The sequence below is a fragment of the Blennius ocellaris genome (genome assembly GCF_963422515.1).
Source record: "Blennius ocellaris genome assembly, chromosome: 4".
Lineage (NCBI taxonomy): Eukaryota > Metazoa > Chordata > Actinopteri > Blenniiformes > Blenniidae > Blennius > Blennius ocellaris.
In genome coordinates this window covers 4401893-4415801 of record NC_137653.1, presented here as the reverse complement: position 1 = coordinate 4415801, position 13909 = coordinate 4401893, and the positions used below count along the sequence as shown (strand labels likewise).

General features: G+C 44.8%; 1 protein-coding gene across 1 annotated transcript in view; it reads left to right on the top strand.

The window, feature by feature from the left end:
• Positions 1-5403: 5403 nt before the first annotated feature.
• cacna2d2a (calcium channel, voltage-dependent, alpha 2/delta subunit 2a) overlaps positions 5404-13909 on the top strand; it is a gene marked incomplete at its 5' end in the record, with an annotated part of 149895 nt that continues 141389 nt past the window's right edge. The window contains 2 exon segments of the mRNA XM_080495601.1: positions 5404-5519; positions 10848-10929. Coding sequence (XP_080351727.1) covers positions 5404-5519; positions 10848-10929 — 198 coding nt within the window.

The following is a 13909-nucleotide window of genomic DNA, read 5'->3' as shown; positions in this document are numbered from 1 at the left end:
TCAGCAAAGAACGGGGAAAAAAGGAGGAGAGACGGAAAGAGAGTCGGACATATGAAAGAATAGGGGAGAATGGCTCGTGCATACGTGACGAAGATATTAAAACATCACTTTACAAATCTACATTAATTATCCGCATCGGTTTTCAATAGCCTTAAAATAAACTCCGGTTACAGTATTGGCTAAAAGTGTCTCACGTTGTAAAGTACGGTATTGTATTTTTTAATCATGCATATTTCAGTTGGCTGGCACAGTACGAAGAGGCCGAATAATACATTATTCATACGACTTCTCCTTCGGTATAGTCCCTTCAAATATTTGTAAACACATTGTAAATATCACTATTGGTATCATATCGCCAAGTGATGAAAGCATTTTTTTTTGCTGGTAAAATATTACACAAATAAATAAATAAATAAGTAAATCATAGTCCTACAGGGCAGATTGCTAGTATAAAAACTAGTGTACGATGCTGATTACATCCTTTAGTGTAATCAACCAAATATACTGCGCCGACCTTTACGTGAATATCGTAAACAAAACAACTGAAGAGCTTCCTTTCGCTGTGTTTATTTCGTCTCTCCTCCCTGTGTGGCACTGATGTCTCTTTCCTCCCCTCCATTTCCACTCTCTATCCTTCTCAATCCCGGCTTTGATGTATGCATGAGGGAGGATTTCCTGAAGACCAAAGAGGCCATTACCCAGGGGCCATTAGGCCTCTAGTAGAGCATGTCAATGAGTGCTGAGTCTTGCTATGTTTTCACATCCAGTCACTTGTCTATGTGGGCGAAGTGGGGGAGAGATTTCTCTGGGGGTGATAAAACATACCCTTAAACGTAGAGATTTAGCTCATAAATGCATGTATGTTTATGTTTCCCTTTTCTTTTTTTCTTTTTTTCCACGGTAGCCCCCGTTTGATTATTTCATAGAACAGTTGTTGTCCCAGGGTTGCACGTCGGGGAGGTTGGGCCATTAATTGGCGCTGTTGTTCTTTCATGCAGACTCGGAGCGAGGGGAGTGAGTCATCATCATCAGGATGAAACGCTCTGACATTTGAGCATGAAAAGTCCCAGGGTGCCTTGCGGCCGTACATCTCTGAGTATGTTTGTAGTTTACAGTACGGGAGGTGTGCGGAGCTCCGCGGCTGAGCGGGGGGGGGGATTTTCGTATTGATTTCAGTAAAGCGTTGAGGTCATCCGACAAACACGGCAAAATCGTCAGAGATCGTGGAGATCAGAGACATTTAAGGGCCTAAATACTCTGTTATTTACTTTGGTGAACGGATTAAACTTGAGTGACGGATAAGCGGCGAAGATGAGCAGGGAGGAAACTCAGACTGAACATCACCCTGATTGCCGGAGTAACTCGGCTGATCTCTTTAATAGACGCACGTAGACAACAAGGGCAAATCAACTCTTTCCAGATCTGGTTGAAGTTAAAAAAAATAAAAAAATCTAGGCCCTCAAAGAAAGTGTGTTAAAATGAGTGACAGTATATCATGCTCCTGTTTTTACAGAGAGCACTTGAGAGGTATCATTGAAGTTTGCCGAGAGCGCCGGGACTCTCTCTCTCAAGGGCAACTGGCTCTATCATCTGCGGCGAACGCGACGCGCAGTCCCTCTCTAATCAGAAACATAAAATCTTAGCATTCGGCATGCTGACGACACTAGTTTTTTTTTTTTTTTTTAAACAGAGTGTGAAGCCTCACTTTTCTGTCCAGCGCAGCAGAACATCAGCATATACAAGGCTGGAGAAAGAGACAGAGGAGGAGGTTAGGGAGGGAGAGAAAGATGGATAAGGTGGAGGGGGAAAAAAGGAAGATAAGAGGACAGTGTGTGTGTGTGTGTGTGTGTGTGTGTGTGTGTGTGTGTGTGTGTGTGTCTGGATGTGTGGCCTGTGCCGTTACTGGTGACTTCCCTGAGGCTGGGCGACAGGGGAAACAAGGAGTGATTAATTCTACTCCAGCCTACTTGGCCTCTGTCTGGGGGAGCAGTCCCAGAAAGGCTGGAGTCTGATACAGCCTCCTTCCGCTCCACTTCCAGGATCAATAACAGATTGGCAGGTCAATCATTTCGAGAGGAACTGCACGGCCAATGGGAGAAAAGATCCCGCGAATAGTGAAGGGCAGCGTCGCGTCCGCCCTTTCTCGCCGTTTGAAGGATCAGCAGAGCTTGAGGTCATTGATCTGTAGTTTTTTGGGTTTTTTTTTTTTTCACCGAGCGGATCCCCGATCGATCGGCTATAATAAAGAGTGGATTCTCCCCCGGGTGTCGCAGCGTGTTCAGTGAGAGCCGGCGCCACAGGGTGACAATCACACCCTTTCATGTGCCACTCTTGTGCTCAGCTGCCGACCGCCGTTCAAACACAAGCATATTAAAGTGGATTTGCACACGAGGGCCTGTCAAGGTAAACGTGGCAAGGTCATCATCACACATCGGTGGCGGAGAGGTAATAGATTACTATTGATCGCATTGATGATATGACCTTCTCTCAACACCGTCGTTATGAAAACTATGATTGTCTCCACAAGAACATTGTAAAGCTATTAGTATTATTGCTCAGAATTTTTTCTTTTTATTATCTTTAAAACACACAAATGCAATTGGTTGCAGAAGTACCAAATTAATCTTATAATTACATGTGTACATGGCTTTAGCAACTACTTCTAATATGTTACATTCATTGCCTATTATAAAAAAAGTGATTTGCCAGATTTATAATTCATTTGCTTTATTCCCTCTGGAACAAAATGTCCTCTGGGGTTAATAAAACGATGGTTTATTTCATCCAGAATTATTCCTCTCATTATATATATATATATATATATATATATATAATTTTTTTTTAAATTCCCGTTATTTTCCCTCCTCCATGTTCCGGTTGAACCGCGGTTCATGCTGTTCCTGCCCGACAGACTGTTGGAACCATTAAGCAGCAGTTTACCACTAAACCGCTTTCTTCCTCTACACTTGTTGCCTGGACTGATTGCCTATAGTTTCCTGTTGCCGTAGTTGCGGCAACCCAGAGGTGAAGGAGATCCTCGCTGCTCCATTTACGTGGGATAAGGGTGTAGAGAGAGTGGAGAAGAATGACTGTGAGTCAGCAGAAATGTTTGGAATGAGTCAGCAAGCCTCCAACTATATATATATATATATATATATATATATATATATATATATTACTATCAATAATGTCACAATGGGAAGTTTGTACAGTAAATTAATGTGCAACAGTAGCCATCAATTAGGGTTATTTATTTTCCCTACGTGAGAGAATAATAAATCAAACACAGTGTCGTCTCTTGCCACAGAGTTGCACAGAGGGGAGGATGAGAGGGAGTCGCCTGCCCGATACGTCTTAAAAAAATTGTAGCTCTGGGGAAAATAGAAGCATTGAGGTTTTTTTTGTTTGTTTTTTTTTGTTTGTTTTCATTTCCTGAGCAACGGGCCCAGCTATTTGCTCTGACTGAATGATCCGTGACATCCATGTGCACATGCAGAAGAGGGCCGCTGTAGCTTCTAATCCATGTCATCTTGCGGGTGATTTACCGAAAACTGCCCCGTCTTCCCGGTCAGCGACGAGGCAGAAAACGCCGGGCAGGGAAACCTTGCTAGCTGCTTGTGTGGCCTCCTGTGGCGGAGCACCTGTGTGACTGAATGAACCGAGGACAACACACACACACACACACACACACAGACACACACACACGACTGGCTGTCTCTCCAGGCCCAGCAAATGAGCTGAGAGATGTAAGATTCCCCCCAGGGGGCCGCCGAGGGGCAACTGAATAACCTCAACCTGTGATTTGACTGAGAGACATTTGGTGAAATATGAAAAAGTCCTAAAGGCTCCTTCGGGTTGCCATGCTGTGTGTGCATGAGGACTTTTGTTCCAATGATTCCAGTTGTGAAGGACAAACATGAGCCAATAAGCCATATTCTGTTACGTATGGCTTGACTTCTGGAAATATCTTGTGTCTATATCGGTGCGAATGTGTCACATCCAGGACGGCCTGCGGGTGAATTGGGGAAGATCAGAGAAGAAACGGCAGAGCGGTAAGAGGTGGTGGGACGGGTACAGGTGCCCATACGACACGCATGCACAAACACACAGCTGATAGAGGCAGATAGTCAGTCCTCTGAGGGGCGAACTTCATGCTGAATTAGATGTACCTCCAGGGTTCAGTGCATCTCTTTTCCTTGTCTGGTATTAAAATGAAGAGCTTCTGACTTGAGTTCAGCGTCAAGTAAAATGCACCCAATTATCTATAAGTTTACAGCTATGTGCAACAAGGAAAAATTGTTATATAATATTATATATGTTATATGTTATATATATATATATATATATATATATATATGGCTGTGATTTATCTTTGCATTACTTTAAAATGTCCATCCACTGGACCAGATGCACCAATAACAGCAAACTATAGTTAGAGAGCAGCCTCAAGGTGAATGCTGGGTGTTTACGCTTCAGTTAGTGCAACACGCCCCTCTCCAGAGTCATGCTTCTAATTACCAGAATAGAGACTTGGGATGTGCTCGTATTCCAGAGTTTGTGGGAAGTGGACTTGAGGAGGAAGAGGAGGTGGCCTGATGCGCGCCCCCGTCCGTCTGTCCGTCTGTCTGTCTGTCTGTCAGTCAGGCACACCAGGAATAGACTGTTTGGAAAGGAGGAAGGACCACTGGAGGATAAAGCCCCACTTGATGGACTGAATGGGCACAGGAAGCTCGGCAGCCAGGTTTACCAAAATAAAACACCTGAAAAGAAAACGGAGCGCTGGAATGAAGGCTGCGCGTTTTTATTTCGAAGAATAAATAGATATTTTACCCTTACTGTGTAGCGAAAGTCTAAGTCCTTTTATTTTCGTAACAACTCTTATTGGCCTCGGGTGGAAAATAAACGATCACACGTGCGTTTTGGCCAGCCGCGCTGGCGATGGGTTTTATTGTGACATTGCAAACCGGATGCGCTGTGCTCACGTCGCGGCCGGCTTGACTCGCCGTCGCCAGTTACATTGGAGACGGTGCGAGAGGGAAGGAGCAAATGTGCGCGGCGGCGAAGAGGGAGGGAGGACAGCGAGTGCGCAAATAAGGAGCCAGGCAGGCACATCAGCGGCGCAGGAGCATCTTCCTCATCCCCCATCCAGGATCCTCACCCAGGATCCTCGCGACCGACCCGGATCGTCCGCGTCTCCGAAGCTGTCAAGCCCCGTCGTTGTGCGTCCCCAGATTGAGATTTCACTGCCGGCTGAAGTGTCCAGCTTTGAAAGCCTTACGCCAGAACCGTCAGCTCCGGCCACACACACTTTATCTGGCTATTCTTAGCTCGCCTGCGAGAGAGAGACGCGTCCTTCCGGTCCCCTCTCTTATTTATCCCAGTTTCTTGAATATTTAATGGAAAATGGCGATCTGCGCGCAGTCGTGCGGTATTTTCTGCCTCTTCGCGATCCAAACTGTACTTATCATCTGCGTGTCCACGCCGACCGCCGGGACCCACCTCTTCCCGCAGCACTACACGTAAGTCACCCCGCACGGGTTTTCTTTTAGGGGGTGGGTGGGTGGGGAGGGTGAAGCGGGGATGCGGGGCGCGGAACTAGGACAGGTGGCCCCTGACGCGCCTGCACACGCCGCGCCGCTTACCTTTTAGTCCCTGATGTTCACACACACACACACACACGCGCGCACACGCACAGTCTGTGATCCTGCGAATGTCACATCTCCCACATCTTTATCTCGTTGTTGGTGTTGTTTTTTGTGTTCAGCGGCAAAAAAAAGTCTCTCCCTCAGTTGGGGAACGTGCTTGCAAGGAGCCGTGCACGTGCTCCAACTCACCCAGACGATCATATGGGAAGATTCTGCGGGATAAAAATAATATGTAAAAATAAATAAATAAATAACCATAATAGAGAGGATGTGCTGTCACAGAGAGGCAGCGCGTGTTGTTGTTAAGGCAAAGGTCCTCCACGCGCACCGTGGGAATAACATGCAATTAAAGCGTTTCAGTTTTTATTTTTGTTTCAGAAAGTGAATCTTTAAACGTCACGGTAGAAAAAAATGTGCGCATAATAAGCAAAGCTGTTGGAAGTTTATTTATTTATTTATTTATTTATTCCTAAATCCATCCTGCACCTGTTGTGAAATAGTTTTGCAATAACATTTGATCATTTAAATAATATTTAATTTTTGTGTGTGTATCATTTGCGAACAATACAACGATTTATTTCTCAAGGACACACACACACACACACACACACACACACACACACACACACACACACACACACACACACACACACACACACACACACGCACACGCGCGCGCGCGTAATGTTTGCTGCAACAATTTGCCACCTGTGCAGGAGTCGGGCTATTCCACGAAAAACATCGACAACAATTTACTAAAATGGGCCATTAAAAAAAAAAAAGAAAGATGTTTATTTGAGGTTATTTTCCCAGTTTGATATATATTTATTTATTTTTGCTTAAAAATAAGCTGTTCTTAAAAAAAAAAGTGCAACAGTTCCTGAAGTCTGCGGAGTAACGCGTCAGTTGATGCCTGTTTAAAACCAACACGACTGATCTGACGTGAACAAAATGAATGTGTGTGTGTGTGTGTAGACTGTGATGATGGAAATGACTGATGTTTGGGTGCTACGGGTTTTTATTTTTCCCTTGAAACCTCGAGGGCTCCGTTAGTTTAATGGCCAAGGTGACTTTCAAAGGTACAAAAAATCAGTTATCCTTTATATCACACTCGATTGACTCAAAACCACAATTAACTGGGCCATTGACTTGATTACTCAAGCTCTATAAAGAAAAGTGATGCAGGTAATTTACAGGTAAACCCGCGTTATATTGCAGACAAAATGTTTTAAATCAGATTTATTCTTTTGATTTCTGAGCTGATCTCAGATTCGCTGGCACAGGATCAGTGTCACATTTTTGCAAAATACAGAAAACAACCTAATTATGCAAGTTTGGCCGTGCCCTTGTTGAAACAGATAAAAATACCATAAATGGGTCGTCGCTCTCTTTGCAGATACTCTATTCAGTCACCTCTTAGTATTAATAAACCAGATTTGGGGTCACCCACATCACTGTGGCGGTTGACAGTTAATTGAAGTTGAGCTGCAGTCGGATGTGAAGGCCTGACACACACACACACACACACACACACACACACACACACACACACACACACACACACACACACACACACACACACACACACACACACACACACACACACACACACACACACACACACACACACACACACACACACACCTATTTGACTTCAGTTCAGGTCTGAGTCAGGAAGTGCATTCATAGGAAAGTTCAGAACGTGTGGTGACAGAGACGATTAGCTGATGTCGTATAGGTCGATGGTGTGTGTGTGTGTGTCTGGCGGAGGGAAACGTGTTCACGGGGAAGCTATTTCCACATTTCCAAATTGTGTGGCGAAAACCTGTTAACTGGAGTCTAAATGGGCATTTTTACAGTATTTTTCACGGAAAGCAAAAATCTTTTCTTGGGAGGTAAAATATCATCAGCAATTTTCCCCCAAATGCTATTTCCACACACAAAAATGGTCCAGCCTCTTGCCCTAATAGATATCTGAGTGCGGCCCTCGGCGTGATGAGATCCATTGCAACGGAGTAAACGTGGTGACGGCACTGTACGTACACACACACACACACACACGGTTTTTCCATCCAGACTCATTTTGTCATTTTTTGTGCATTTCCATAATGGCGGGGCGCCTAAATTAGAGGCGAATGAGTCTGAAATACAGAAGCAAATGGGAGGGTTGTACATTACACAACAAAGAGCTGGAGAGCATCATCGCGCCGTCACGTCGTCCACCATGACACCTTGTGTGTCTTAAAGACGGCGCAGACTTTTCTCCAGCAGAAAGTCTCCGAGGCCTCAAATGCACATAATTCACGACATGGCTCTTCTGAAATGTCTTGGCGATTGTCACTGAACAGGAAGCTCAACTATTACAGGCCATTTTGGGCTTTTTTGCATGTTGTGAGGTCATGTGAACTGAGAGTTGTGTACAAGCTGCACTTAATTGTCTCTACATCAGGGGTGTCAAACATGTGGCCCGGGGGCCAGAACCGGCCCGCCAGAGGATCTAATCCGGCCTGCCATGTGATTTATTTTTTTTTTTTTAAGTATAAAAATGAAAACTGACAGAGGCTGATCTAAAAACACTAGATTGGCAAAAATGACATTCAAAATCGCCCTTGATCAGAATTTGACCCCCGACATTAATGCATCTGTGGAGGTCACATGACGAAACACCTTTCACAATAAACAGCTTATATAAACAACTTATGTGAAATAATTCTTTAGACAGATGAACTCAAAACATTTTCCAGATGATGACAAATTGTTTTAATCCTGAATAAAAATATGATATCCAGATACAGGTGACTGAGGGTTTTTTTTTTTGCAAATATAATAATATCTGATTTCCTTAAATATGTAAATTTAAGAATAGACTGGCAAATTCTTGCAATTACAAAAGGATCAAAAGAAGGAAAGACTTTGCATTTGTCCGTATCTGCAGTTTAATATGTTATGTTTCACTTGTTGGGCCCTCCAGAGGTCAGATCAGGTGGATGTGGCCCCTCAACTAAAATGAGTTCGACACCCCTGCTCTACATAGTGTGAGGTTGATACAGCCTCATTGGAAGCTTTCATGATGCTCCGCCCCCTTCCCCACTATCAGCCAATCACAGGCCGGCTCGCTCTCGGAGGTGACGCAAAAGAATCCGAACTAACAAACATTATCAATAAACCTCGTCATTGGAACAATAACACATCTGCAGGGATGTTGCACTATTTTTGTAATTTTCCTGAGTGGAAAGATATTTTGGAAGGAAGCCCCGCCCTTTTTTTTTTCAATCCATCAATGAAAGACTTAATTTGTCTGGGGGGGATTTAATGGTAGCATACAGCAGGCAGTACAAATAAATAAATAGATAAATAATGCGACAACAGCTGGATCACGAGATAAATAAATACTGAAATACAATTAAGAATGTAGGTCAAAGGTCATAATATGTATAAGCGGGGATCGGCAGAGATGTTTCATTTTCACGTTGAGACGATGGGGGCGGCTAAAAGCAACTTGTAGTCTAACTTAGTTACTTCCCAAAACAAGTAATCAGTAAAGTAGCTAAGTTACGTTTTAAAAAGGGGTAACTCATAATCAGTAATCGCATTACCTTTTCAAGGTAACCGTGGCAACATGATAACGTGTTTAGAACTGTGTCGTCATTTGGTGAACGTGTGAATCGAAGGTTGTGGTTTTGGGTCCAGGACTCGACGCAACGTACAGCTCATGCATGCCATTAAAGAATTAGACCTTCTGTGTCTCCGTATGAGAAGCTTGTTGGTGTTTTACGTCAAAGAGTTTACGTTCCGACAAGGTAAACTTTGACAACTTTATAAAAAAAAGACAGCGGCGGTGTAGTAGTAGTAGTGGGGTAAGCTCAGTGATGGAATATTGTGTTATGAACTCCAGTTTTAATAGAAGACCCCGTTGTTACGTTTCAGTCTGTGAAACACGATGACTCCTATGTGACACACGCTTTTTTTACACGCACATATATGAAAGTATATCATCAAAAAATAAGCGCGTGTGCGTGTTTACGAAAGCCCGTAGACCGAAGACGTTGCGTAAGACGTTGCTTCTGGCTCGGGGGACGGAGGTTATTGTCCCTCACTGTTAGTGTCAGCTCCGTTCTCACTGGAAACTTGTTTTCCTTTTCATATTGAGGTGACCTTTTCACAGTGGCTGCGCTCTCTCTCTCCACAGTGGTCTCCCTCTGTCCTCCGTTTTCGGAGGCCCCGTTCGCTTCCTCCTCCTCCTCCTCCTCCTCCTCCTCCTCCTCCCCCTCCTCCTCCTCCTCCTCGCGTCCCAGTAAACACAGTGGACAAACTCGCACACGCTCTCTGGCATGTTTGCTCTGCGGTTGCTCTCCTGATGAGGCTCCGGCTTGGTGGTCATGGCGAGGGGGGGGGCTGTCACTCTTTTTTTTACAATTTAATAAATCTGTCTCTTCCCTCTTGTCTTCTGAGCAAATCTGACATTTGAAGATGACATTTGTCTCCGTCGTCATATTAAAAGACAAGCGATCGTGTTAGGTGCTTTATGATTAGGTATCTCCAGGCTGCTGAGAGGAAAAGGTTGGCACACAATCAGTGGCTGGCGAAAAAAAACCAACAAACCACACACACATGACAGATTTTTATCAATCTGATTGTTCATAGGTTGTTTGGTTGTTCAGCATGGATTCAGGTTGTCCACTGCTATGATCCAGTAAAAAAAAAGAAAGAAAAAAAGTCCATCCATTAAGCCATTTGTTGCTGGGCAATGGACAGTGATGGGCTCCAACCCGTTTGATCTCTTAATTCCAAACTTGGCTCCGTCTGACGGGGATCGTTCTCCTGCTTCGGCTGCACTTCTGTCAGACCCGAGCAGTTTTATTGTGGAGCCGCTGATCCCGGCCGGGGCGAGACGGGGCCGGGGCGAGGCGCTCGCCGCCAGCCGGGCCAGATGTACGCCAGGAAGTGATGGGCAGAGAAGGTGCTGATGACTAACCCAGACATCAGCTAGAGATAGGACGGGGAAAGTTCCAGATACGATCCGGGAAGAGGGGCGAGTGTGGCGGCTTGCCAGTAGAAGTAGAATGCAAACCAAACACACACACACACACACACACACACACACACACACACACACACGCTCGCAAGATAGAAATGGTTGTGCGATGACATGTTTAGGTGACGGTGTCAGCGGTTTAAAGATGTTTAATTTGGTTTTTGCAGAATGATTCACTGGGCCGGACGCATCGAGAAGGAGCTGGAAAAGGTTCTGCAGCACGTCACCGGGACTCAGCAGATGAGATCGGTAAGTTGACGTCACACGCCGCGTGCGACGCCCTGCGATTCCCTGAATTATTAATCGCCACGAGTTCACTGGGCTCGGCTGTGCGGTGTAACGGAGCACGTCTGGCTCTGAGGCAGCAAATAAGATGCTAACTTGTTTTTGGTAAAACATCCTGTTTTGTTCTCAGATGGAGATGAGTGTATTTTTCTTTTTAAGTGACATAAATCAGCTTTATTTGACCATTTTTTCTCTCTCCTTTTGTGCCTTGTGACTCTGGAAACTCGGCATTGAATCAGAAGCTCTATCAAACAAGAGCTTTAAGGTGAAGTTGGGGGTGGTAGCACACTTAAGCGTTATCTGTTTTATGACTCATTAATACAGACACATTGAGCTGGATGTGGCGGCGCTCGCTGGTATCTGCTGTCTCGTGCTCGAGCAGATGGCTGCGCAAAGTGTGATTGACACTGTTTCATCATACGTCTGCCGTGTGCACATGTTCGCCGCGCTCCCAGGGTTGGTAATGCACCCCGAGATGTATATGCTCCGTTTATTGCTGTACGGGCGAGTCTGGGTTCATCCCGGCGGGACGGAGCCCGTGGCTTTATGTTGAGCAGCGGCGGCGGTTACTTGCCGTGGCTGTTAGTGTGGCGGCGACATTGATGGATCCCAGAGAGGAGGAAGTGAGCTAACGGGGGGGGGGGATTGGGGGGGTTGTGCCGGTGTAAAGGGTAACGACCATTAGTGGATATCAGGCAGCCACTCGGGCTGCATTATAGAGATAGGTTGAGTTTTAGCACTCATCCAGTGTAAACAAAACATAACAGACAGTGTTTACCCATGGAAAATATTTGCCTCTTACGTTTTGTGCAAATGTTTTTGTGATTTTTTTTCAGTATTCCCACCGAGCGTTGCAGATACCCACACAACAGAGGGCTGTTTAAAATATCGCCGCTCGTTGCTCCAAGGTGAAACCTCATTGCCGCCGCGTGATGAAAAGGATGCAAAAAATGTTGTCATTTCGCCAACGACGATAAAAACGACTTTTCCACCTGGCGTCGATCCACTTCCGTGATAACGTCTGATGAGTTTTTTTTTTTACAAAAATTGTTTTGAGGGCCTTTTTGAGAGTTACAATTTTGTCAACCGATGAAGGCGCTTATCTGTTGTTTTATTCGACGGGTTAATACGATCACTAAACCAGGAAAAGGCGTATCTCCATTCTTTTTAAGGCAATTTTCTCTTGCGTGTTTGATTCTGACCCGGTTCACAAATCAGGTTTTTTTTTTTTTTTTATTCAGAAGCATTTCCTCCAGTTGGTGGGTAAAAAAAAAAAAAACAGTTTGCAACTTGCGTGGTAAAAGCTTGTGTTGCCGTGGAAACCTGCTGATTGTGATTGAGGTGAATCCCAAAGTGTTGCCGTCTGAAGTCCACCAACCACCTGTGATGGGATGGAAAGCATCACACGATTTCAATCCAGGGGAACAAACTGGGAACACAACATGCCTATGATCGTTCCAGATCTCATTTCCAGAGTTGATTTCAGCGGAAAGGAGAGCGTTCATTTAACCGAATTGCCAAAAGCGAATTTTTCCCCAAATGAAAAGTTTGAACTGGAGAGTGTTTGGTTTTGATTTCAGTTGCGCGATTGAGCTTCAGTCGTTGAGGAATTTAACCAACTAATGGTTGCAACGACACATTTGCATTTTTTTTTTTATCCCCCCCGGAGCTGTTCGTGTTGTGAATGTATTCATTTGTATGTGATGACCTGTGACCGATGATCTAAGTCCAATCTGAATGAATGAAGCCGTGAAAATGTGTCATTTGTATTGGATTCATCTTTAAGCGGAGACGTGCACAAGCTATGCTAATGATCATAAAGGGTGAGACACAACTGTTGCCCCAGATCTTAATGAATTACTCCGTTAGTGGAACGATCGCATCTTCCTGTTAGTTGACTAATTGGCTAATTTACAAGTTGCCGCTCCTTCACATTGAGACGAATGCGCTGTAAATTTAGTGTAAATATGGCGCGGCGTCTCCTCGACGCTGGGATGGAGTGAGCTAAAGCTGAGATGTGATGTTGACACGACGCTCAGTGGGGTTTAAGTTTTGTGGATTTTAACTCATTTATACTACAAGGGATTTTTTTTTATTTTTTTTATCTTTATTTCTTTCTGTAGACCAAACTCAGTGAAGCCAATCTTTCTCTAAAAGTCTGAGGTCTGTCCCAATGATGTCTTGTGTCGAGGGCCCATATGGCTGTGTGTGTGTGTGTGTGCGTGTGTGTGTGTGTGCGTGTGTGTGTGTGTGTGTGCGTGCGTGCGTGTGTGTGTGTGTGTGTGTGTGTGTGTGTGTGTGTGTGTGTGTGTGTGTGTGTGTGTGTGTGTGTGTGTGTGTGTGTGTGTGTGTGTGTGTGTGTGTGTGTGTGTGTGTGTGTGTGTGTGTGTGTGTGTGTGTGTGTGTGTGTGTGTGTGTGTGTGTGTGTGTGTGTGTGTGTGTGTGCGCATTGGTCTGACTTTGTACACAGACCGGGTGTGAAAGAACATTTATCATTGCCCCAAACAGGAGTCGTCACAGGGTGTGCTAAATGGCCCAGCATGCCTAGAAAAGCCATTTTCTAAATGGATGCCTCTCTCTATACGTGTGTCTGATAGAAATCTTCCCAGGGCTATGCTGGCTGGTAACAAGATTGCCTCCCTCTGCGCCCCCTTCCTCTTCATGCGTAGTTTATTCTCGCAGACAAAAAAAAGAAAAAAAGAAAAAATGTAAAGTGTGTGCAAATTATTTTTGAGTTTGTCTTACATGAAAAGAGACAAGGGAACTAAGTTGAGTATAATGGGCCCTGTTCAGTTGCCCCCCCACCCCCCCCAAGTTGAGATTTTACTTTTCCTGACAAGTGAGGTAGTGGGTGAAAGGAGGAGAAAAGACGAGGCAGGACGGCAACCAAAATAGCTGAATAGACACCAACTCAAATGTCCAATATTTTGATGTGCTGCAGTTT